This window comes from Marmota flaviventris, chromosome 19 (assembly GCF_047511675.1).
Source record: "Marmota flaviventris isolate mMarFla1 chromosome 19, mMarFla1.hap1, whole genome shotgun sequence".
Lineage (NCBI taxonomy): Eukaryota > Metazoa > Chordata > Mammalia > Rodentia > Sciuridae > Marmota > Marmota flaviventris.
In genome coordinates this window covers 14,406,490-14,431,339 of record NC_092516.1, presented here as the reverse complement: position 1 = coordinate 14,431,339, position 24,850 = coordinate 14,406,490, and the positions used below count along the sequence as shown (strand labels likewise).

The following is a 24,850-nucleotide window of genomic DNA, read 5'->3' as shown; positions in this document are numbered from 1 at the left end:
CACAATATCTTTCTTATTTATTTTTATGTGGTGCTGAGGATTGAACCCAGGGCCTTGCACGAGCTAGGCGTGCACTCTACCGCTAAGCCACAGCCCCAGCCCTAGGTTGTACTTTTTTAAAAGACTGAAGATTTTTTTATAGTCTTGGAAAGAAAATGGGGAGAAATCATATTAAAAATAAAAACAAGCCAGATGTGGTGGTGTACACCTGTAATCCTAGAGACTCTGGAGGCTAAGACAGGAGGGTTGCAAGTTCAAGGCCAGCCTCAGCAACTTAGCAAGACCCTAAGTGACTTAGTGAGACCCTGTCTCAAAATACAAAATTGTAAGTGCTGGGGACTTAGCTCAGGGGTAAAGGGCCCTGAGTTCAATCCCTAGTACCAAAATTTTTAAAAGTTACATGGAAGGTTTGACAATACATTGACAATAAAGGCTGTGCAACAGTATATGCATCTTTGCAAAGGAGGCTAGACATAAAATTCAAATGTAGGTAAGATTTCTGTGGTGTAGAAGGTCCTCAAAGGTTGGCTAGCAATTAAATCAACTTTGTGGAGAGGCTGGGTGGGAAGGGTGGTTTCTACATTCAATGGACTAAGGCAAAAATTATACCTAGTCAAGTTACTTAAAAATGGAGCATGAGGGAGATGGACAAGCCATAGCCCACTTGGCAACACAGCCAGTTCTTCCTCCAGTGTGGGTACAGCTCACTGTCTAATTGGCCGACCACCAGACGAAGCAGTTGGCTTGAGTTCACAGACACAATGTTGCATGGGAAATACTTTAAACATTAGAACCAACTCTAGGCAGGGAGATGCTTCCATACTGAGACCCAATGAAGGAAAGTGACTGAAAGAATGGCAGATTTCTATCCCCCAATTTAAGCCCGGCTGGGACACTGCACACTGAATGGCCACTATGCCTGCCAGCACATTAAAATTTCTGTCTCTCTGTACCAAAGGCCTATTGCTGCATTTGTGTTAAGTACGCATGTGCATATGCTATTACTCACAGCTGCTCTGCATATCACTGCCAAACCCTGTAGTACTTACCCTGAGCATGATAAAGTATGTTCCTGCTCATAGGAGGTAAGTTTCATCAGCTGCTTCTGAGGGTCATCATATCCCATTTTGGAAAGAATACAAAGAGACCAAAATTGGTAGAGACTTGTCTTTATTGGTGCTCCAACTCTCTTTGGAGGTAACAGAGAATGATAGTGATATACAAATGTCTTAATGTGGACTCTCACCTGACTCCACACAGAGATATAAATCCTTTGTGTGTTCCTTTCTATTGGTCTTATTTATGCTTGGACATACTTGAAAGCTATTTCAGACTTTGTATTATTTAATTGTGTTAAAGTCAAAAAATTCATCCTGAATGCAGGATGAATTTCTAGTAAGCTCTTCAGATCCAAATGCATCTTAAGTAATCATGGCTTTAAGAGAAGGCTCTAAGGTAAGGTAAACATGCCTACAATCAAAGCGGCTTAGGAGGTGGAGGCAGGAAAAACACAAAGCTCATGGCCAGCCTCTGCAATTTAGGGAGATCCTGTCTCAAAAAATAAAAATGGCTGGGATGTGGCTCAATGGCAGAATGCCCTGGGTTTTATCCCTAGTACCATACCACACGTACACACACATGTATAGTGCACACACACACACACACACACATATACAAAGATAAACATACATTTAACTAAGGCATGAGCTTTTGTGTATGGGGAGGAGGGGCATAGGTGTCACATAAAATTTCTATGGTCATATTGAAACACCATGATCAATCTTAACTTTTTAAAGGGAGTTCATCTGGATATTGAAAGGGTCACAAGACTATAAACAAGCTCACACAGAAACAACCACTTTTATGTAAATCTATAACATTTTGCTTGCTGGGTATAGTGCCACATGCCTATAATCCCAGTAACTCAAGAGGCCGATGCAGTAGGATCATAAATTTGAGGCCAGCCTCAGCAACTTAGTAAGGCCCTGTCTCAAAATCAAACAGGATGAGGGAAGGTGGGTGCCGTGCATGGGTATGTAGATCAGTGGTAAAACATCCCAGTTACCAGTACAAAAAATAAGTCTCCTTTAAAAAAATATTTTGAAGGAGTTTATAGTTTTTGAATAGCCAAAAGAACTTCTATACCAACAACTGATGCTTTGCATTGGCTGATGTGTGGCAAACAGCATTCCCATGAAAAATTTCATCACCTTCAGCTTTCCTCCCACCTGTTTCCAAAGGTGACTTTAGTGACCTCTAGGGTTAATGCCATCTGCTCAGGCAGCAAGACCCAAACAAACCCTTGGGATGTGTAGACACATACTATGGATGAGGACTAGTTGTGGAGGTCCTAAGAAGAAGCTTGTTTTTTTGTCCCTAATCAAGGTGAAGAGTGCTGTATTCTGGTTTCCATTTAAGACAGAGATGGCTCATCATTCTTGGAAATAAACTGACTTCTGGTTAAGAAACTTCATCATGGGACTTGAGATACACTGGTTTGGAAAGTTTCCTCAGTTTCTCCTGGGTTCGAAGTCCCCGGCCTTGTAGTGGCGTAAGGCCCATTGGAGGCAGATGAATCTAAACAATAAGAATAATGATGATATTAAGAATTATACTCATAAATCATTGCTGCTGCTTATATTTATTGAGGATTTACTCCCTACTATGCTGCCTGCTAAGTGCTAAATCTACCAGTGACTCATGTTTATAATCTCTTCACTCATTGACCTTTACAACACATCATAAGAAATTATTATTCCAGTATTTATACATGAGAAAACGGGGCTCAAAGAAATTACATCCTAACTTGCTCAAGATTGTACATTAAGTGGGGGAACCAGGATTTGAACCCAGACCTGTCTGATTCCAGCTCTTGTGCTCTTCTTTACCATATTATCTAAATAGAAAACAGTGAACACAGATCACTCAGCAAGATGGAAAGGTATCCAAAGGGAGAGAAAGACAAACAAAGTGTGTATACAAAGATATTCAGTGCACAGTGGAAAACTGGGACCAACCTGCTAGTAGATAGCTAGTTAATAATGGCTGTGATGGTTAATTTTGCTTGTCAATCTGACTGGCCCAGACCAAACATTATTTCTGGATATATCTGTGAGGGTGTTTCTTGATGAGATCAGCATTGGGATCAGTGGACGTAGTAAAGCAGACTTCCCTCCCCAGTGTGGATGGGTGTCCTCCAATCTGCTGAAGGCCCTAATAGAACAAAAAGGCAGAGTAAGGAGGAATTTTCCCCTTTTGCTCTCTGTCTGCCTTGTTTGAGTGGGGACATCTTATCTTCTCCTGCCTTCCCACTGAGATTTATACCATCAGTCCACTTTGTCCTTAGGCCTTCAGACAAAGACTGAATTCTGCCACTGGCTTTTTCCTGGGACTTCAGCTTGCAGGAAGCAGAACATGAGACTTCTTGGCCTCTATAATGGTGTGAACCAATTCCTCATAATACATCTTCTTTTATATATACTTAGATAAATCTGTCCAAATATATACCCATCCCACTGGCTCTGTTTCTCTGAAGAACCCTAATACAAGGGTACAATCCTACAATAGTATACAACGTAACCATTTAAAAAGATTGAGGTAGAGCTTTATACAAAGATGTTCAGAAGAGCTGGGCATGGTGGCACATGTGTGTAATCCTAGTGACTCAGGACACCGAGGCAGGGAGAACGCAAAGCCAGCTTCAGCAATTTAGTGAGGCCCTAAGCAATTTAATGAGACTTTGTCTCAAAAAAAAACCCAAAAAACAAAACAGAAAAACTGTCTAGAAGTGTGGCTCAGTGGTTAGGTGCCTCTGGGTTCCATCCCTGATATTCCCCCCAAAATAAAATAAACAAAAACCCAAAACAACAAAAAATGTTCAGGAGTAGGCAATAATAAAATAAGTATGCCTAGAATCTCATATATGTAAAGAAATGTATAGGAAAAAACCTAAAAGATGTATCACCAAATGATTAGATTGAGTCAATACAATATCAAATTGCTGCTTTTTTAGGTCAAAGACCAAATATTGTCATTTTCATGTGTTGCAATATAATAGTTACAGTTCTTATTACCACACAGGATTTTGGTGAGAATTTTTGACAGTTTTTACTTTCTAACTTATGTATTCTTTTAACGTTTGAACTTTATTCTTTTAGTAACAACAAACCTGCCTTTTATAATAAGGAAAGTAAAAGGATTTTCATAAAAAAGGTGGAGGTCAAAAGAGAACACTATATAAACATGAGCTGTTTTCCCCTCCCATATGTGTGGAAGTTGTACCAGAAGGAGAAACCAGGCATTCATTGACACTCTAGGTGGCATGCAAGGATATGCCTCCTACAGTAGCTTGGTATACATTCTTAGAAATAACTGGGTCAACAAGGATAGGTAGCCCCCACCTGTTAACTGGAGTTGCACTTACAGGCCTTGGGTAAGGAATCTGGTAATGTAGTCCAATTTCAATTCTGGCTGTGCATTCATCTATACACTGTTTAATCAGGTCTCTGTCTGTGAGCTATCAAAATTGGAAAACAAGTGAGGATTTTTGCATCTTTCTAAATGTTCATAAAGTATAGGTACACATGCGCTCTCAGCCTTTTTCAGTTTACTAGCCAGTAAATTAAATATTGATAATTTCTTTGATTCCTAGCACAAAAATATTTGATCATTTGAAAAATTAAATATTAAAATTTAATATTAAATATTGCAATTTAATATTAAAACTTACTGTGGACTCAATTTTTAAAATAGTTAAAAGAGGTAATACATATACATGCTAAAAAATAATATCAAAGGGTATAATGAAAAAACCATGTCTCCCTTCTTCCCTTGTCTTCCAATTCCCCTTCTCAGAGATAATTTACCAACAGTTTCTCCTGCGTCTTTCCAAGGATATTCAATGTATATATAAGCCCATATGTATGTAGAGACTTGGCTTTTCCCTTTCACAAACAATAGCTCACTTCATTTTAAGCCCTGTTTTTCACTAACATAATTTGAAGCTCTTTCTATATTCATACTGAATATAGGGCTGTCCTATTCTTTATAAAAGCTATACAAAATTCCAACATAAGATTTTATTATAATTTAACCAATATCCTGCTGATGGACATTTAGGTAATTTCCAATCTTTTGTCATCATAAACAATTCTGCTAAAGATCCCTCTGAAAATTTTTTTTTGGCTCAGATGCAAATATAGCTAAAAGATGAATTTATAGAGAAAGAACTGCTAGAAGTAAAAGTATATGCTCAGGCATTTCTAATTCTCACAGTATTCCCAAGTTACCTTCTAGAGTTTGCACCAATTTATATTCCCATCAACAATGAATGAAAAAGTGCTTTTAACACCTTTCTATATTGATTAACATTAAAGTAACCTGAATTTTCATCCAGTGCTACTCAGAAACCCCTTCAGTAAGATACTGGAGAATGATCTACCTCTTGTTTTAAACGGCAATTTCTTTGCTCCCCAGTACCACAAAAACAAAACAAAATCCCCAAGAACTGTAAATTGTTTTGCTCATTAGTAAGAGGAACAGAGAGTTTCAAAATCTCAAATTAGTCAAATTGTGACAGTCTATTTTCAAGTAAAGGGATGAAAAATTCATTCCAAAAAACAGAAAGCCCAACAGGAGAAGGGGAGAAACTATTTCATTCTAGGATGGAAAATGAATCAACAAGTGGATCTGCTATGAGTTTGCAAGTGGCCCCAGAGTAGAGCTAGGATTGCATCAGCCCCAGATGACACCCACAGTGAAGTCTGGGCCCATGTGGCTTGGAAATTCCAAGGGAGTTCCTGCCTACAGTGCCTGCTGGAGCAGAGGGGAAGAGTTCCAGGAACAGAAACACAGAGAGGCACACCAAGTCCTCTGGGGCAGAGTCTCAACTGTCTGACCTCTGTGCTTCTCAGAAACTACTGCTCTGCTGCCACATTGGGAACAGATTTCCACGTTCCCATCTGCCCATTGGGATTCAAAGCAATTAATGAGATACCTTTGGATTATTAAATTCTTAGTGCAATTAAAGTTACAAGAAACTGCTTATGTCTGCATGAAGGATTAAGGAAAAAGGAAAAACCCCTGACAAAGATACCGAGAAGTATGCTGGATCTTCTGGAGATCAGCTGTCTATCTGAACAAGCTCAGGCCAGAGTACTCCAAATTCAGCCATTCATGGGCTGCCTGCAGGATTTTGCCATATCCACACACCACCTATACTAACAGTAAATTTTTCTCTAAGTGGACTCTCTCCTAAGCAGTAGTATTTGTGAAATTCTACCTTGGCTACTTTTCCCCCTAGTACATGCTAGTACATATCTTACAATTAGAAACTAGGGCACCTCTTTTCTGCACCCTCAAATAATTTCATGTAGCATCGGTGGCACATACATCTCCCACTGGCTCACCCCTTGGGCCAATCCAAGCAGAGGTAGGATTACCGTGATACCTGAAAACATAGCTTCGAGTAGTTCTCAGATGAGGGAGCCTGCCTAGATATAGTGGGCATATCTTAGGATACTCCCCGACACCAGGCTGGACATTGTGGGATCATAATCTCTGCCTTCAACTATTAAGGCTACTATCTGTGCAGAACAGCTCTAAAAAATAAAGCTGCAAAAAAGGGACCTTCGTATATAATTAACCAAGGGCAATGATGGCTACAGACTATTATTGTTCAAAGTAGTGGCTAACGTGGGGTTAGGAGAAGCAGAAAAATTGAGGAAAACTTCTTAGAGGTCAACTGAATCAAATGATTTGTAAATTGTTCATTAATTCAACCATGCTAAGCAAAGTAAGCCAATCCCCCAAAACCAAAAGCCGAATGTTCTCTCTGATAAATGGATGCTGATCCATAATGGGGGATTTGTGTGTGGGGAGAGAATAGAGGAACTTTGGGCAAAGGGAAACGGAGGAGGGAGGAGGCATGGGGGCAGGAAAGATGGTGGAATGAGATGGACATCGTTACCCTAGGTACATGTATGACTGTACATATGGTGCAACTCTACATTATGAACAACCAGAGAAATGAAAAGTTGTGCTCCATTTGTGTATAATGAATTGAAATGCATTCTGCTGTCATGTGTAACTAATTAGAACAAATAAAAAATTAAAATTAAAAAAATTTTAAATGTTCATTAATTCAGTGAAAACCGCAAGGCAGGTCTCATGGGATATGAGAGAAGTGTACGATACTGTCTATGTGCTCTAGAACTGACCTTTGTTGGGAAGACCAACCTAACATATATGAAACAAAGAAGGAAAAAGAATATGACAACTCTGGGGTCTCCAAACATGTTGTGTGTGTTTGTGGTACCAGGGATAGAACCAAGGGACATTTAACCTCTGAGCTACACCCCTAACTCTTGAGACAGGGTCTTGCTAAATTGCTCAGGCTGGCCTTTGTGATGCTCTTGCCACAGCCTGGCAAGTGGCTGGGATCACAGGTATGTGTCATAGCACTTGGCTCCAAACTTTTTATTATCCACTTCTTCCTTACAATAAAAAATTCTGAGCCCATAGTTCCCATATGTACTTTTTATCAATCTATAAATGTACTAGTTTATAAATTTATAAATTATAGATGCTCCTTGACTTATGGGATTACTCCAGATTCTCCCATCGTAAGTTGAAAATTATGCATTTGATACTACATACCTAACCTACCGAACTTCACAACTTAACTTGCCTTAAATGTGGCTGAGACATTTACATTAGCTTAGGGTTGGTCAAAATCATCTAACATAAGTATATTTTTGTTATTTTTTTTTTTGGTGGCACTAGGAATTTGAACCCAGAGGCTCTTTACCACTGAGTCACATCCCCAGAACTTTTTATTTTTTATTTTTTTTTAAAGAGAGAGAAAGAGAGAGAGAGATAATTTTTTTAATATTTATTTTTTAGTTTTCGGCAGACACAACATGTTTGGTTGTATGTGGTGCTGAGGATCGAACCTGGGCCACACGCATGCCAGGCAAGCGCGCTACCGCCTGAGCCACATCCCTAGCCCCAACTTTTTATTTTTTATATGGAGATAGGGTCTTGCTAAGTAGCTTAGGCCCTTGGTAAGTTGCTGAGGCTAGCCTCAAACTTGCAATCCTCCTCCTCAGCTCCCAAGTTGCTGGGATTACAGGCTTGCACCACCATGCTTGGCCAATGTATATTTTATAATGAAGTGATGAATATCTCAAAATTTGAGGTACAGTTTCTACTGAATACTTAGGGGTCATCTATATATATGTACTAATAAGTTCATTATAAATAATATACAAAACAGACATTTTTTATAGAATGAAATAGAAAAAACAAAAATATCAGCTGAAGTATTTTATTTCTATTCTTTGAGGACTGTTTAAGGACTTCATGGGGAATACAACCCTGGTTTGGCAAGCCTGGTCTACACTAAGCAGAAAGAGTTTGGAGAAGCTGGAGAAGGGTCAGAAGAGTAGAGGGAGCCATCATTACCAACTCAACCTTAAAAGGCAAGGAGGCTTCAGGGATTCCAAAAAGGGAAAATCAGGAGGTTTTCTCTGGAGGCACTTGTCTCGGTTGTAATTTAGTATTTCCTCCCACCTAACTCTGAAACATCTTTGAGGGACCTTGTCTTGGTTTTGCTCATTTTCATATCCCTGATGTCTAGCTGGTGTTGGGCACATGCTGGGCACTTGAGTGCTTTCTGAATGAGGAATAAGAACAAAAAGTTGCTGAGAGGTGACAGGAGCTACAACAATTGCACAAGTGGGGAGGGGAGGCGAGTTCTGCTCTGCATTATCAGACAGTGGTGAGGTCCTTTCAGGTGCTGGTCAGAGGCCAAGGCCAGGGATTCAGATGTGAGGGCTGAAACCACATATGGTTTCATGTTGCATGGACCTCAGTGCAGAGGGCTGACCTTCAGGGGACCCCTATAGCTTATGGGAGGGAGTGTGGAGAAGGCAGGGACAAAAAGAGACAGACTCAAGATTCAGGGAGGGAAAAGTATGAGAGCAGATTGGAAGTTTCACGAATCCATTGGATCAATGCAAACGAGGCTGAAGAGAAGCTGATAATCTCCTTCCATGCATAACACCTGTGGTCTCCCTAAGGAACTCAGAGCTCAGGCCTTATGGCTTGTTGGGAATGGATCAAATCTGGCTCCCTGGGGTCTGGGTGTGCAGTTCTATTAAACTGGCTAATAGAGGCATTATTTTATTCAATTCTATGGTCCCAAAGGGCAACCTCACTCTGCTCTCCAAAGAGGCTCAAGTTCAAAGCTCAGTTATGAAGGGAACCCTGTGTCTTAATGCTATTCTCTTCCCTCTGAATACATTTATATTTGGAGGCAATGATTAGTTTATAAAGTGAAAAAAACATTTCAGTGTGCACCTCCTGTGGGAGTGGCTTGCAAAGGGCACAGCATGTGACAAACAACTCTTCCTCTAAAAATTTTCATTGGTCTGACTTTAGGTCACCTGGTTCATAAGGTCTTCTGAGGACACTGAGCCACTTACTGGCCACACTGAGATTTGGAACAAGTGAAGAGAGCAGCACGGCTGTGTTCAACTCTAGCGGTTGCGCAAGCTAGTAAAACTGTGCTCAGGCCCCTCCTGCCCAATGCGCCACCATTTTGATTTGTGCTGCTCTGTCCTCTGAATTTAGGAGAGAAAAGAAATGAACAACATGAGAAACTCCTCTTCTCACAATCTCCAACGGAGGCCTACTTACGTTTTTGTTTTTCTGGAACAGTGTTCTTGCTTCGTTGAGTATGTACTGTTTTTCTCTGATGGTGTCTTCCATCTGCCCTGATGCCGCCTGCCATTTCCTTGCAAGCCTGAAAACCCAGCGGTAGAGGCCAAGAACTTCCTGTCGTGTTGCTGTTGTCATCTCCAGACCCACCAAAATAGAAGAGGAAAAATTTGCATAAAAATGCAATTTGACAGAAAGCAGCTAGGCAGATGTATATTTTTTTAAAAAATCAAGATTTTTAATTAGTCTAGAAATACTGCTCTTTGTCAACAGATCTGTTGTGTAGCATTGCCAGAATGGCTTGGCAGAACCAGCAGCAAACTTAACTGACGTTGAACATCATCCCGTGGCTGAGGGCTGCTCTATCATGCTGTCTGCCCTGAGGGCCATTTTTGCAAACATTGGCAAAACCAAAATTCACATTTACTACCCTTTAAAGCCAGTGTTAACAGATTATATCAGAAATGATACTTTTAGTGGTAAAATTACATCACGAACCTGAGTGCCTAGAAGACACACTTGGAATAACTGAATTTTCTAATTAAAGCTTAGGTTGTGTACTCAAGTGCCTCCAGGGCCTGGCAGGCAACATATGTGAGGGTGCGTGGCTGGATGGGGACAGTGGCCAACTGAACAGGACACACCCCTCTGAAAGGGGACAGTTGCTATTCAGCTCCAGCCAGCTGTTAACATGCAGAAACAAGGGCCAAGAGATGTCAGATGGATGGGCCTTATAGCTTAAGAATAGGTGGCAATCCAGATTTTAATAATATAAATTTCAAAACAGGCTTATTCATTATTTCTGAAAATGTGAGCACCATGCAGGGCAAATAAATGACTCTGTAGGCTCAATTCCACCCAAAGGCAATCAGTGTATGACTCTCTTTTTTTGGCCATATGGGGGATTCAGGACCCAGCATATGCTACGCAAGCACTCTACTACCGACCTACATCCCTAGCCATTTTGCGGGGAGGGTACTCAAGATTGAATTCAGGAATACTTGACACTGAGCCACATTCCCCCCCCCCCCCTCCCGGGCCCTTTAAAATTTTTTTTTTTTTTATTTTGAGGGCTGGGGTTGTGACTCAGTGGTAGAGTGTTTGCCTAGCATAGGTGAGGCATTAGGTTCGATCTTCAACACCACATTAAATAAATAAACAAATGAATTAATTAAAGGTATTGTGTCCATCTACAACTAAAAAAAAGTTTTTTAAATTTTTTAAAATTTTGAGACAAGGTTTTGCTAAGTTACCCAGGGTAGCCTTGAACTCAAGACCTTCCTGTCTCAGTCTTCTGAATAGCTGGGATTCCAGGTGTGTGACACACACCCAGCAGGTTATGACCTGTCTTTAGTTCATCATAACATTTTAGGAAATATTTCTCAAATTTTTTAAATCTATTTTCCTGTCTAATAAGAACTGTAAATAATTATAATTGAAAATCTTTCTGGTGATAACAGTTTTAATTCCAGAGGGCTTGGCTAAATGAGAACTGACCTAAGTATATTTCCTTAAGCTAACTGATTTTTTTTTAAAATGAAATTTCTTTCACCTGGGTACAGTGTTGCATGCCTGTAATCCCAGGGATTCTGGAGATTGAGGCAGGAGGATCAAAAGTTTGAGGCCAGCCTCAGCTTAGTGAGGGCTTGTCTCAAAATAAAAAATGAAAAGGGCTGGGGACTTGTGCCCCTGACTTCATTAAAAAAAAAAAAATGTCACTTTTAAGTTATTTTTATCCTGAAATATTTCAGATACAAAAATATCGAGAATAATACAAGTCCTATATTCACAACAAACCTTAAACAGATTAAGTATATACAGATGAAACTCTCATTTAGCCACTTTCAAATCACATTCCCCTTCCTCACTTCTAGAAGAAACTGCTATCCTGAATGCTCTTTATCATTGTCATGAGTTATCTCTGCACTTAACACTGTATGGTATTGCTCTGCCACTTGCATTTTTTGTGCACCATATTTGCAAGATCTGTGTTGTCACCTGAGCTCTAGTTCAGACATTCTCACAGCTGCAATTCAGTCCACTAATGAAGACATCCCAATATACTGTCTATTCTGTTGATGGGCATTATGTATTTCAATCTCTTTTTAACTTACACAAAAGCTTCAGCCTATTTAATATTTACATTTCTGCATCTAAAATTTCAGGGAAAACAGTTGGGGAAATGTTTCACTGGTGGAGGTTTCTGCTTAGTCAGACAGGACAATAAATATTGTATTGCCTTTGACAAGGGGACAGACAGGCTGGAAGACCAGGGGGACAGATTTGGTGAGTAAGTAGCAGGGCCAGACATTTGGACATGCCATTATGAGTCTTGGATTTTTCTCAAACAGGCTGATCAGGATTGGGGAGTAGGCTACTCACTGCCATTTGGGAACATGACCCATTTCCAGCCCCTAGGAGGAGGCAGGATACCTGGAGATGGTATGCTTTAGAGGGTGGTCCTGGGCTTACAGGAATCTGGGCGATGGAAGCTGGAAGAGGGTGTATATATCTAGAAATACTAGGCACCTTCAAGGAATTCACCTTCCAGAGAATTAAAGATGACTGCCCCTCCTACTTACCCTGACCCTGTGTGTCCTTCTTGAGCAATGAGGAACAACTGAGGCTTAGCTATTTGATGAGAACCTTGAAAGCACTACTCCACCCAAGGAAAAGGTTAAATGGATCAAAGTTATGTACAATACTAATTCTGAAGTCCATGATGCTTCACAGAAAAAAATGCTTAAAAGGAATTCATAAAAACCAATAGAGAACATCATGCGTAATAAAAAAACCAGATGAGATGACGACATTTTTCCTGGTAAGGAAACAGGTTTCTGAGTTTCTGGCTCTCCCTAAAACTCCATGGTTTCATCTGAAAATACATGAGTCAGTTCCTGTGAGGGACAGTCACGTCTATTAATGATTGCTTCACTTCTCTGTCATTAACAGACAACGCTTCCTTAACTTGGAGACACTTGCCCATGAAAGTGAAGGTCAGGCATATTAAGATCTAGCACACTCCTCCAGAGCCTGACTTGAATGAGTTTTCTTCCACGGCTCTGAGAACCACCCTTTAAACTCTGATCATATACCATAATCTGAAAACAGAAGTCCTGTAGTTAGGTTAGTCAAGGGGACAAGCAATACTAACAACTGATACTTAGAAGGACTATTTTTAAAACGCATTAGTTAATGTGTTTTGAAAACTAATCCTGAAAAGGAGATAGGTGATGATTCTCTCTCTCCATTAGGTGACTCAGAAAGCCTGAGTTCCAAAGATTTCCAGAGAGGAGGTTTTAAAGCCGTAGTCACTAATAAGTACTATCAACAAGTCTTGAGAATAAAAGCAAGAAAAATTAAAGTATGTCTTTTTTTTTTCCCCCTTACTGATTTATTTCAGTTCTCTGAGGGAACCATGATCTTATCCATGCTGTTCCCTCTTTTCGGAAGCCCTTCCCTGACCTCCTTCCTCCCTTTTACCTGACCAACCCCTACACATCCTTCAGCTCCCCATGAAAACAGGGTTGACTCAGAAAAATCTTCTTACCTCCTTCCCCACCCACAGTTTGGGGGCTCTCTGCGGAAGCTCCCCATGGCTCTTAATATTTCTTCTTTTTAGCATTCATCACTCAAGTAATGGCTTGTTAATGTCTGTTTCCCCCAGTGGACTCTAGTATCTAGAAAAGGACATCATTGGTATACAACAAATGTTTGCTGAATAAGTGAAAATATCTCTGGCTACACAACACCTGTGATTCTAGACATGGAATTGGTCAGACATTAAAAAAAAACAAAAAGCAGTTCTTTTGCTTTTGGTTTAGTTTTGTCTAAAACTAGTTTGTTCTTAGAAAAGAGTTCATCTGTAACTTTTTTATAAGGAGATTTTCTCTGCATGGATTTAATGGCCTGAAATCAATTTTTTTTCTTCTCACACTTTTTTTCCTAGGTGTCAGAGGTCAACTGAGCATAATGGGGTCTGCTGGGAGGGTTCTTTCAGCAATATGGTTGTTTAGAGGACAACACTTAAACTGCAGTCACAACTGGCCATGAAGTCTATTACACAATTTTTACAGTTTGAGTTTTATAATTTTTGAGATTGACACTTAAAACTCTGTTCCTTTTCATCCCCTTAATCCCTAAATCCCAGAATGAGAAAAGATAGAAAATATGAGGTGAGCCCAGAAGTAAATGCAATTGGAAGCTGGTCTCTTTTCTTAAAATCACACCTCATGTATGAAGAGTGTCAAGATGTAGTTCACTATGGAGTGCCCACATGTAGAGAAGGTACTGTTGCTAGTGTTTTGGCCTCTGGTCTTAGTTGGGAGAAGTTTCCCCTAATGCAGGTGCCCTGAAGTCTGTCTGGGGAGGTGATTCTAGATCTACACATATTTAAAATAAACAAATAATACACACATCTATTAGCTGTGAATATTTTAATGAATCTTAAAATAGCCCACTAAACACATTATTTCGAATCTGTGTGATATAGAGCTTGCTCTAAAGAAATGTTTTCTCTAATATGAGAATGCTGATCCATAATGGGGAGAGCTAGGAAGAGTAGGGGTTTAGGGGGGTGGGAAAGATGGTGGAATGAGATGGACATTATTACCCTAGGTATATATGTGATTGCACAAACTGTGTGATTCTGTATGGTGTATAGCCAGAAAAAATGAGAAGTTGTGCTCCATTTATGTACAATGAGTTTAAATGCTTTCTCTGTCATATATAACTACTGAGAACAACAACAAAAAAAGAAATGTATTATCAAAATTTTTATGTTAGTTTAAAACACAGGAAAACAGCAAAAAAATGAACAGTAATAATTCTGAATAACAGAAGCATGGGAGCTATGCTCTAAGGCACCTGCTATAGCATACTTTTTGTTATTTTTTGGAGGGGAGAGATGCAGCCTTCCACATAGAAGGACTCTTTTCTGCTACCCGCCTCACCTCACCAAGTAGACACCTATTTACTATCCAGCTTTTCCAGAGCACCTTTCTCCCTGCATCTATCATAGCCAGCTATTGCTTTTATAGTTATATCATTGTGTGTGCGTGTGCGCACATATGTGTGTATAACACAGGGTCTCCAAACTCCCAGAGGGCAGGGACTGCTCATTACAGTGATAATATTAAGAGCTACGTTGCTTTGCATTTACTATGTGCCAGACAGACACTCCACAAGGTACTTTACAAATATTAACCCCATAATCATCACAGCAATTCTATAAGGCAGGTGCTCCTATTATCCTCATTTTACAAAGGAGGAATCCGAAGCAGAGAGATTAAGGAACTTGTCCAAGGTCACAAAGCTAGTAGTAAATCAGGACCAGGTTTCAAACCCCATCTGAAGCCAGAACCTGTGTAAGCTTTTAGTATGTAGTGATTACTACATAGGCAGCTCCATCTTAATAAATGTTGTTGGATGTGTGTTGGTTGCTTGAAAGAGCTTAGCCAGTGGAACAAAGAGAACCAAACAGTTCCATTCCCTTCCTATACAAAGAGCAAAGAAAGCAAATTATTTTGTTCCTTGATATGAATTACAATCTTTTATAAGATTCCTCATATAGCGTCTGCCTCTGCATCTAAGTGCCCTTCTTCAATAATTATGGCGCACATCAGCATCTCTCAAGGAGGCTGTGCACTTGTTAGAATGCTCTGTTCTCCGTTTGCTGTGGCAACCCTGTCCCCTGACTCCAAGGAGAGCTGACATCACAGAAGAGACACCACGGCATGGGCTCATTCCACTGCTACCACCCTGCGGCTTTACTCTTCCCTACCATCTGTTCATATACTCGGCATTTATGGGGTGCCCACAACATGCCAGACACACGTGGGTCTGAGAGTACAATGATGAGCAAGCACTCAGGTCCTCCTAAATGTATGTTGTAGCAGCAGAAACGTATGTTGTAGCGGCAGAAGCAGATGATATACAAGAAAGACAAAGAATTCCAGACAGTGATACATGATCTGAATGAAACAGTAATGTTACAAATGAGCAGAAATCAGTTATTTTGGGTTGTCAGTGATATTTCACTTGGGTCCAGAATGGTGTGGAAGAGCCTAACAGTGGAAAGAATTAAGGAGAGGGTAGGGCAGAAAGAGGGAACAGCAGGAGCAAAGCCCTGGAGGTGAGAAACAGCTTCAAAGGTGAACAGCAGTGCAGCAAGAGTGTCCCGGGAGGAGGCTGCAGGTCAACACACCCAGCACCAACTGCAGGGATGGCCTCAGAAGAGTTTGTAGTCCAAGAGGAAAAGGAAGATGTTGGTGGATTCAAACTAAGCAAAGTGTACCAACATGGTGTGCTTTACATCTTTTAAAATGTGCTGCAATCAAAGCATATCATACTACTTATGATTTCATCACTCTTATAGATGGTAAAATAGGAATCTGGCTTAATGCCACCTAACCAATTGACAGGAGAGTCAGGATCAAGGGCCCCAAAAGCAGGATGATTGTTCCCTGTCTCACCACAAGCTTTTTCCTGCTTTTATTTTGGAGTCAGTAATGGAACTCATAACATGCAGTGATCAGTCTATAAATAAAACTAAACACCCACTAACTTTTCCACTTGGTATTAAGGGTGTAAGTACAGTGACAGGGCCTGGGGACGCCTCAGGAACCTATTCTGTCAGGCATACACCTAGATGCAGGTATGTCCAATCCAGTTTTACAGAAGTACCACAGGCCGCATCTGCTTAACCCTTTTTTCCCACCTCTGGGAACAATTTCCTCCATCTTTGGAAAGACCATTACAGCAGGAACACTTAGGAGTTTAAAAGCAGAGATGAAAATTCCCTTTCCCCAGATGAAATTTATAGAAGTATGACTCTGGTTTCAGGAATGTCCAGATTCCAAATGCTGGACTCTTAGGAGGCTTTGCCTTCCACTGAAGAAAAATGTGTTGCAGTACAAACGAGAGAAGAGACAGAAAAAGACACTCAAGCCCCAGGAGCTGAAGGGAAAGACCTTTTTCCATTCTTTGAAGAAAGACCTGACCCTGAATGGAATTTTTATTTTTTCTCAGCACAATTAATGACCATAGTTGAAATATCTCAAGCACCTCATGATTTTTGGTGGGGCATGGGGGAGATTGTGAAATCCACCCAAATGAAATCAGGCCTATGACTCACTGCACCGGTGGCACGTCCCATGTCCTGCTGGCTGGCTGCTTAGATCTAGGGGCCCTTTCTTCTTGCCATATGAAGGCCCCATCCCACACGACTGAAATATTTTTTCTTTGCCTATCTGCTGCTTCTCATGCTTTGGCTTCCATTACTTTGGGGCAGGGGTGCCTTTTTATGGGTCACTGTCCCTACTATGTGCTGCCCTGGCATCTCCAGCTTGCCCCTAGGATAACGTTCAGCCTACTCTGTTATACTTTTCATTTGACCTACCTTTCTTCTTTTACTGTGTATGTATGTGTGGGGGTGAGGGGAAGAGGGCTGAAACTGTTTTATTCACTACGCTTTTATGCTGTGGGGTCAGGACAAAGAAATGAAAACTCAGTGTTATTTAGAGGTAGGGGGAGGGCCTATCAGTTCCATCTAGCTGTAAAAAAATACACAGCTATGATATAATCATCACTTGTTTTAAGGCCAGTTAGGGTTTGCCCACTGGACTAAAATGTTTTATAAGGCTTCTGGAAGCTTAAAACCAAAGATTTGGGGAAAATGGGGTTCTGATTTTTTTTTTCCTAAACTTTGGGGGAATAAGGCCCATTACAACCAATGATCAGAGGGTAAAACCAACCCAGGGAATTGTAATTTAAAGTGTTTGTTATTTGGAAAACCTCTAGAAATTGAAATGCTCTGGAAGATGCTAAAGCAATCAGACTTTCTTTTCCTGAGCAGCAGAGTGAAGAACACCCATCTTGGATATGGACATCAAAAATTTTCCACATTTCTTACCATAAAGTCCAAAAAATGAATTTATGGGCTTTGGGTAGACAAAGGTGGGTTTGAATCCTGACTTTACTCTGCACTGGACAAATTATTAGCCTTCCTGAGCCTCGGATTCTTAAAATGTACTACAGGGTTACAATAGCACTGTCTTTGAAGAATTGTAAGGATTAGTCACGAGATATTCTATTAAAACACTTAGCACTAGGAGTTAGAGGTACAAATTACCCGAGTAAGAGGAAATAAAGAAGGAACACCGAGAGGCCTCTTGTATCTATGCCATTCTTTGTCTGCAGAGAGGGGAAAAGAAGTCTGATGCCTGTTGGTGAATTTATTGCTTTGTGGTAGAATGGATTTTCCTAAAGCTGTTTCCCTCTGATCATTAATAATCCCTGTACAGTAAAGGGCTATTGTTCTTCAGTGTGAGTAAATAACCTTTTGGAGACACTGCTTATCTTCAGGCCACAGCACATACTTCTTACTGGAAATACAGTGCAGGTGCCAACACCAAAGGCATGACTAGGCTTTCCTTCCTATTTTTCTTCCTTTATCTCTTACTCCTTGTTTATCCTTTGGTTGCTTTTCTCCTAGATCTGTGACACTTCCTACTGTTTGGCACCAGTATCCTATACAATAGCGTCGTTACTATAATCAACCTTCAAGTGAAACTGGGCACCACGCACCCGTGGTCCTCTGCCTTCCTTCCCTTCCATCAAGCAACACAAACACACACACACACACACACAACCACATACAGAGACTTGTTTCCTGTCCTGGATTCAGTTTTTGGTTACTAGAATTCAAAAAGGGAAGTGTAATGCCACGTACTTTTGCAAATCTCAGGATGTACTTGTGGGTGTGCTTCACCCTACCGCAGCTATTCTCTGAAACAGCATTTTTTTTTTTTTTTTTTTTACACACAGAAAGCGATGAGAATATTGGTGTGTCAGAGACTTGGGGCAGGGAGGAAAGGTACTTTTATTTTACCTAAGGGAAATGAAACTCTCTGTAAAGGGGCAAAACTGAAATATCCAAAAGACTTCTAAACTAACTATCCCAAATAAGATCATAGGAGGTAAACATACCCATTCTAAATACAGATGTCCCTCAACTTGGACCTGATAAATTTGTCATAAGTTGAAAACATCTTAAGTGGAAAATGCACGTGTTATACCTAAACTACCATCATGGCTTAGCAACACAGCACAATGTGAAGTCTTGGTTCCTCACCCTCATGGCTGAGTGGGAGTTCTGGGTGGCTAGCAGTGGCTGCCCTTCACTGGGAGAGAGTACTAGATGACATATTGCTAGTTCAGGAAAAGATAAAAATTCAAACACATATCACTTTCACACCATTGAATTCAAGAAATCCTAAGTTAAACCATCCTTCAGTTGGGGCCCATCTGTGTATTCCATCAGCACTGGAGTGCACACAAGATTATACTTGTGAAGGGGAACTCCAATCAGACCACTGTAACCAAGCTATATTGACCAATAGACATACAGGCTATTTACACTGTAACCAAGATATATCAACCAATAGATATACAACTCTTATTCCCTTTAGGGATAGAAATTCTAAGTGAATATCAAGTCACGGTTCCTCAATTCAAAAGAAATAGGAATATCTAGTTCCTTATCAGCATTTTTTGGGGGGACACTGGGGATTGAATCCAGGAGGAGTCAATCCTTCTAAAAATATTTTGAAACAGCATCTTGCTAAATTGCCCAGGCTGGCCTTCTCCATCCTCCTGCCTCAGCCTCCTGAGGCATAGGCAAGAGCCCCGTCATGCTTGCTCCTTATCAGCACATTTTAAGAGATAAAGACAAGCTGAGGGTCAGTCAGAGGTGGCAAAAACCAGTTAATTAAGTAGGTGATATCAAAGAAGTACAGGACAGGCTGGAATCAGACCAATGCTGAAGATCAACCAGTCATTCATAACTCCCAAGCCAGGATTTTCAACCTTTTATAGCAGCTAGGGAAATTAAGAGAGCCAAAACATTAATCTAAATTCCTGTTTTGTGATAATTCTTAGAAACTGGATTAGGAAACTGATAAACGGGTTAGATTACATTAGATACAGCTGGAGCTTTTTATTAGCAACTAACCTTAGCTCCAACTATTCAAGAGAAAACATCATCTGCACAAGGGACCATGGCTTCAGAACATTTTCCAATCCACTACCAAATAAGCAACTTTTCTTATCTGTAGAGATACTTCAGTTTCTAACCAGATTAAGTCCCTTATGAGGAGGAGCAATGATTGTCCAGTCTTATGATATGAATGATAAGCAGTCAGAGTATCCTTAAGTTCCCCCAGTTTCAGCACTGATCAACAAAACTTTCAGTGATGAAACTGTTCTGTCTGGGCTTGGTGGTGCATGCCTGAAATCCCTGCTACTTGTGAGGATGAGACTGATCAAGGCCAGCCTGGTTAACTTAAGAGAGACCCTGTCTTCAGAAATATTTGTTCTTTCTGCCTCATCCAACAGGACAGACATCAGCCACATGTAGCTATTGAGTGTTTGAAATATAGTGTGTCCAAAGACCTGAATTGTTATTTCAAAGTCACATGTAACAAATAGCTATTTTATGTATGTATATACATAAAATAGCTATTAGTTTTATATATATATATATATATACACACACACACACACACACACACACACACACATACATACACATACACACATACATACACAGACAGCAGAGCTCTAGACCAAAAAATGCAAATCAAATGTCCACAGGGGTCAGCCAGGCACTGGAAGGGAAAAGAGGCCTTCAGCATTCTTGGGGAATAAGCCACACAAATGGGGAAAGCAGTTCTTAAGCTTTAACAGACTTGCTGTGTAGGAACCTTAAAGAACCTCAGGCTAGCGTCAGATTGTTTGATTTTTCAAATGAAGTTGAAAAATCTGGATTTTGATGCCCAATGTTGTCAAGTTAAAGAATTTACATTACTTTGTGGGCCCAAAGATATGTTTGTAGGCAAAATGTGTCCAGTCATTTTGTAACTTCTAATCTAGGCCAACTATTTTGGCTCAAAGGGCCTTATCCAAGGCTACTCTGCTGGTTAGTAGCAGATTAGAGATAGAAACCTTCTGATTCTTCTTCTGATATCTTTTCTACTAGATTATGAGATGGAACATAATTGTGATGATGCTAGCAGCAGCAGCAAGCACAAGAACCCCTTTGTCAAAAGCTACTAAATTCCATAGCTGATAATATATGAACTTTGTGTTCCTGTCCAGTAGAACCACATGTTGTACCCTATGGGCAAGGCTCTGTACCAGGAGTCAGGAAGACAGAAAGATGAAATAGTCCAGGAGAAAGACAGACATGTAAATAAACCTTTATCAAAGTCACCTTTTCTATAATGGATGCAAATTACCTGTGCATAAGTCCAAAAGCACTGACAGCTGGGAGAGGAAGGAAGGATTTGAGCCAGACCTTTGAGGATGCATCTCACATCATGAGGGTGGGTCCCATTATTCCAGTATATTAAGGGGGACTTCTTCTTTTATCTTTGATGTCTTGTCCATATTAAGTCTCCTTTACTGGTCTCTCCCTCTCTGGGTAATCTCTAAGTGTTACAAGCCCAAGGAGTTTGGGAATCTCTACCCTGTTCCTAGGTGACCTAGGAACAGACTCCTCCAAAACACACACACACACACACACACACACACACATTTATTATCTCCAATTACTACTTTCCCCCTAACTTGAATACCTAACTTCTCTCAACATCTTTCTCTGGATTGTTAACAGATTTTTCATACTTAGCTCTGTTCAGGAGAACTTAACAACATTCTTTTCCAAACTCTTTTCACTTTGGGAGTGATCCCTGGGTTCCACCCTCTCCCACACATTTCACATCCAATTGGAAGCAAGTCCTGCAAACTCCAGAAATACTCCCAATCTATTTCTCTCTCTTTCCACAGTGAAGGCCCTTTCAACAAACACTACTGACACCTCTCCCTTGGCCTAAGGCAACAGCCTCTGAACAGGTCTGACTACCATTCTCCATCCAGCAGCCAGAGTGATTTTTTTTTTTAATTATTCTTTTAGTTGTCGATGGACCTTTATTTATGTATATAAGGTGCTGAGAACTGAACCCAGTGCCTCACACATGCTAGGCAAGCGCTCTACGCTACCACCCAGCCAGGCTAGAGTGATTTTTTTTAAAAAAATGTAAATCAGGTCAGGTCACTACCCTACTTAAAATCCTTTGGTACCACAAAAGCCAAATCCTTGCCTTGGGCAAAAAGGTTTTGCCAATTCTTCAGCTTCAACACAGAACACTGCCCATTTCTGCTTCAACCACGTGGTCCTCCCACCAGCTCTTTTCTCCACCTAGAAAGCACATTCTCTGTCTTCCTTCTTCTCTTGGATTCTCCCCAAACCGTGAACTCCTCTGACAGTCTCACCCTATGTAGAGCAGCCCTCCCACCATCTTCCATCATTGCACCGGGCATTTCTCACTTGTGGATATCTTCTGAATTGATTGACTTGTTCTCCTACACTAAAATGTTCTCAAGTCTGCTGATCAGGGAGGTACGACGCTGTCTCTCAAGTGTCCTACAAAGTCTCCGTTTCCGTGCGGGAGCTAGTTTAGGCCGACCTGCCTAAGCCAGGCGCCTCTCGCCCCCCAAACTGCCCCCGTCTTCTCGCATCTACATTCGGGAATCCAAAAGGTTCAGAGAAGTCTCAGAGGGACCCCCAAACCAAGCCTCCCTTTCCTCGCCCATTTCCCGGAGCCAGGTCCCCGAGGCTAGTGGCGATGACACCAAGTCGCCCTCGCGAGGCTGGGGTCACACAGGCGCGTCTCCTAGCGACGCCGCACCCGCACCCCCACGGCATCCCTGCCTCTGGGGAGCCAACCCCTTCCCCCGGTTCCCGGCGCCAGGAGTCAGAGTCTCCATCCCTTACACTCACTCTGCGTCAGTCCTACCTTCCCCCACCCACAGAAGCGCCGCAGCCCCTGGCTGGCAGGGAGGAGGCGGCGCCAGGAGGTTTGCAGAGCGGTGGCCGACCAAGCTCCGGCAGGTCGGGTAGGACAGGCCGGACCAAACCACCGGGAGGACTAATGTGGGAGCATGAGTCCCAGGTCAGGGGCAGTCTCGAGCTTTCCTAAACTTCCAACTATATGCCGTTCTTCGTCGCATCTAACAATGTACCCAATCTCATACTCTTTGTTTTTGACCCTTCACCCCTCTCGCTATCCTGCTCCCCCATTCCAGTCAAAAAATGGTCCAGCCCAGCTCCATGTAGCCCTCCCTCCTGATGGTACGTCTTTGCCCTTACTTGGCTACGGCTTCGTACGTCTTTGCGTACGCCTTGACGTAATCTTCCACCCGTTCCCTCCCTGCCCCTCTCCCATTCTCCCTCCTGGAGCTGGCGGCCGGCGGGGTTACCGGAAGTGATGATGCAGGAGGCGATGGAGGGGGCGGGGCTTCGGGGCGGCCGCCGCCGGTGGGCCGCAGATGAAGAGGAGGCGGCGGCAGTGGTGGAAGAAGAGGCGGCGGCGGCGGGGGTAGGGAACCTGGAAACGCGAACGGGGATGGTAGGTGGTTTGGACCCGCCGAGCCGCCGTCGTTTCCAGAAAGGGTTTGACTGGAGGAACCTCTGGAGCAGCTGTGAGTTTGGGGAGGGGGGAGTTGAGGAAAAGGGGGGAGCATTGCGAGATGCAGGGGCGGGGGTTGGGTTCCTTCGAGAAAAGCGGGGTGGAAGGGGAGGAGTGGAAATCAGAGCCTTGTCTGGACTGGTCCCCCAGGAAGAAGAGGCTGTGAGGGGAGCCTGTGGCGTGTCAGCCGCAGGGCTCAGAAAACTTGCCTACTGTCCCTGCCTCCCACGGCCAGCACCCCTCAACCCAGGGCCTGGGGGTCTGGGGCCGGAACTGCCCTGGAGGAGGTGCAGACTCTGGTCCTAAGTCCCGGGTGAGCGCTGAGAGGTAGGAGCCCGAGGGGGAGACGGTGGGTGAATCTCCAGCTCCCTCCGCCCTCATTTCCCTCCCCACCCCCATCCTTCTCTTTAATCGTTAACAGCCCCGGAATTAAGGGGCTCCGACCTGAAGGCCTTTCTATGCACCTTTACTATGAACGATAACCATCTGTGCCTGAGGTAATGGGGCTGGAGGCTTTGCCTGTATCCTGTATAGGAAGTGGGATGGGGTGACAAATGTATTGTTTTTTCCAACCCCCCCTTACCCCCATACACACCCCTCGTTTCCACTTTAATTCTCTCTGGCTGAGTGTCAGCCGTGGTCCCCCCCTCCCCCGCCTTTATGGCACTTAGTATCTTGGTTACCTCTTTTGAATTAGGTGTTCAGCTTCTATCCCAGATCTTAACTGCAAGCTTTGTAATACTTCAGTCACAGGCTGTGCATTGGGAGTACTTCTCAGCGCCTTGTAGCTTCCTATTATAAGGAGGAGCAATTTCTTTTATGAATAGTGGAATTCTAAAGCCTTTGCAAGGAATCCTAAATGGCATCATAGCCCAGGAATCAAGGTCTCTTGCTCTAAATACTTTTTGTGTGAGGAATTTACATGTTGTCAACTCTTTCCAGAATGATTTGATGTTAGGCTAATTCTGGATTTCTCTGTTTCTCTCCACCCACACTTCATGATGCACTTCAGAGAACAGAAAACCCCATATTACTTTTTTGTTTCTACAATTGGACAATGGCTCTTTTATCTTTTTCTCCATTTGTGTCTGGCACACACGTCTTCAGTGACACAATCGACTTGTGCTGATTTTCATCTTATTTATTTAGCTGATTCTTTGTGTATAGGTGGTCTTAAATGAGACATTGTGATCTGTTCAGTTTTGTTGTAAAGAAGAATATAAACCAGTAATGAGTGTGGAAAAAAAAATGTTCGAAGAAAGCAAATAACTGGAAAGATGTCTTTGATATTCTGTTGTTTAAAAAAAAAAATCATCAAGTAGCACTCCTCTAGCCTGTCATGTGGATTTCAGAGTGAAGTATAATGATTCTTGTTTTGGTGTCCGTCTTTTTTTTTTTTTTTAAGAACTTTGATAGTGCCTGAATTTTAGGTGTCCTTTGATTAGAAAGTGTGTATAAATCCTGTCCCTCTGTAACTGAGCTTGATATGCATTTTGCTAGAAGAATTATCGTAACAGATGTTCTTCTGATGCTGGAAAGACATTCCTATTCCATTTATCAGGTCTTTCAGGCCTGATAAAACAGAATGCTTAATGCCTTGA

General features: G+C 41.8%; 2 protein-coding genes across 8 annotated transcripts in view; one reads left to right on the top strand and one right to left on the bottom strand.

Moving 5' to 3' along the window:
* Window positions 1-1,153: 1,153 nt before the first annotated feature.
* Window positions 1,154-22,781, bottom strand: Lyrm1 (LYR motif containing 1). 7 transcript variants are annotated; one of them, XR_011705419.1, is made up of 7 exons: window positions 22,578-22,781; window positions 21,018-21,045; window positions 13,271-13,400; window positions 9,700-9,858; window positions 4,424-4,516; window positions 3,018-3,213; window positions 2,401-2,577 (listed from the first exon to the last, which is right to left on the bottom strand). XR_011705419.1 is itself a non-coding variant. In XM_027940513.2 (4 exons), the coding sequence occupies exons 1-4, from the start codon at window positions 13,343-13,345 to the stop codon at window positions 2,461-2,463; spliced, it is 444 nt and encodes a 147-aa protein (XP_027796314.2). In that variant the 5' UTR covers window positions 13,346-20,154; the 3' UTR covers window positions 1,154-2,460. The 7 variants fall into 7 exon arrangements, 1 of the variants encoding a protein (XP_027796314.2); XR_011705423.1 differs by lacking the exon at window positions 13,271-13,400 and having other exon boundaries at window positions 22,562-22,781; XR_011705422.1 differs by lacking the exon at window positions 13,271-13,400.
* A 308-nt stretch (window positions 22,782-23,089) lies between these two features.
* The window catches only part of Dcun1d3 (defective in cullin neddylation 1 domain containing 3), a 37,046-nt gene continuing 35,285 nt past the window's right edge, over window positions 23,090-24,850 (top strand). The window contains exon 1 of the mRNA XM_071605510.1: window positions 23,090-23,262. The gene's annotated coding sequence lies outside the window, so the exon portion shown is untranslated. The remainder of the gene's footprint in view (window positions 23,263-24,850) is intronic.

Excerpts from the sequence above, each read along its gene's own strand:
- Lyrm1 (XM_027940513.2), bottom strand. The coding sequence starts at position 13,345 with ATGCTAAAAAGAAGAAATATTAAGAGCCATGGGGAGCTTCCGCAGAGA. Across the intron at positions 4,517-9,699 it reads TGTTCCAGAAAAACAAAAAC|CTCACAGACAGAGACCTGAT; the intron begins GTAAGTAGGCCT and ends CAATTTTGATAG. Across the intron at positions 2,578-4,423 it reads AGATTCCTTACCCAAGGCCT|ATTCATCTGCCTCCAATGGG; the intron begins GTAAGTGCAACT and ends CTTATTGTTTAG.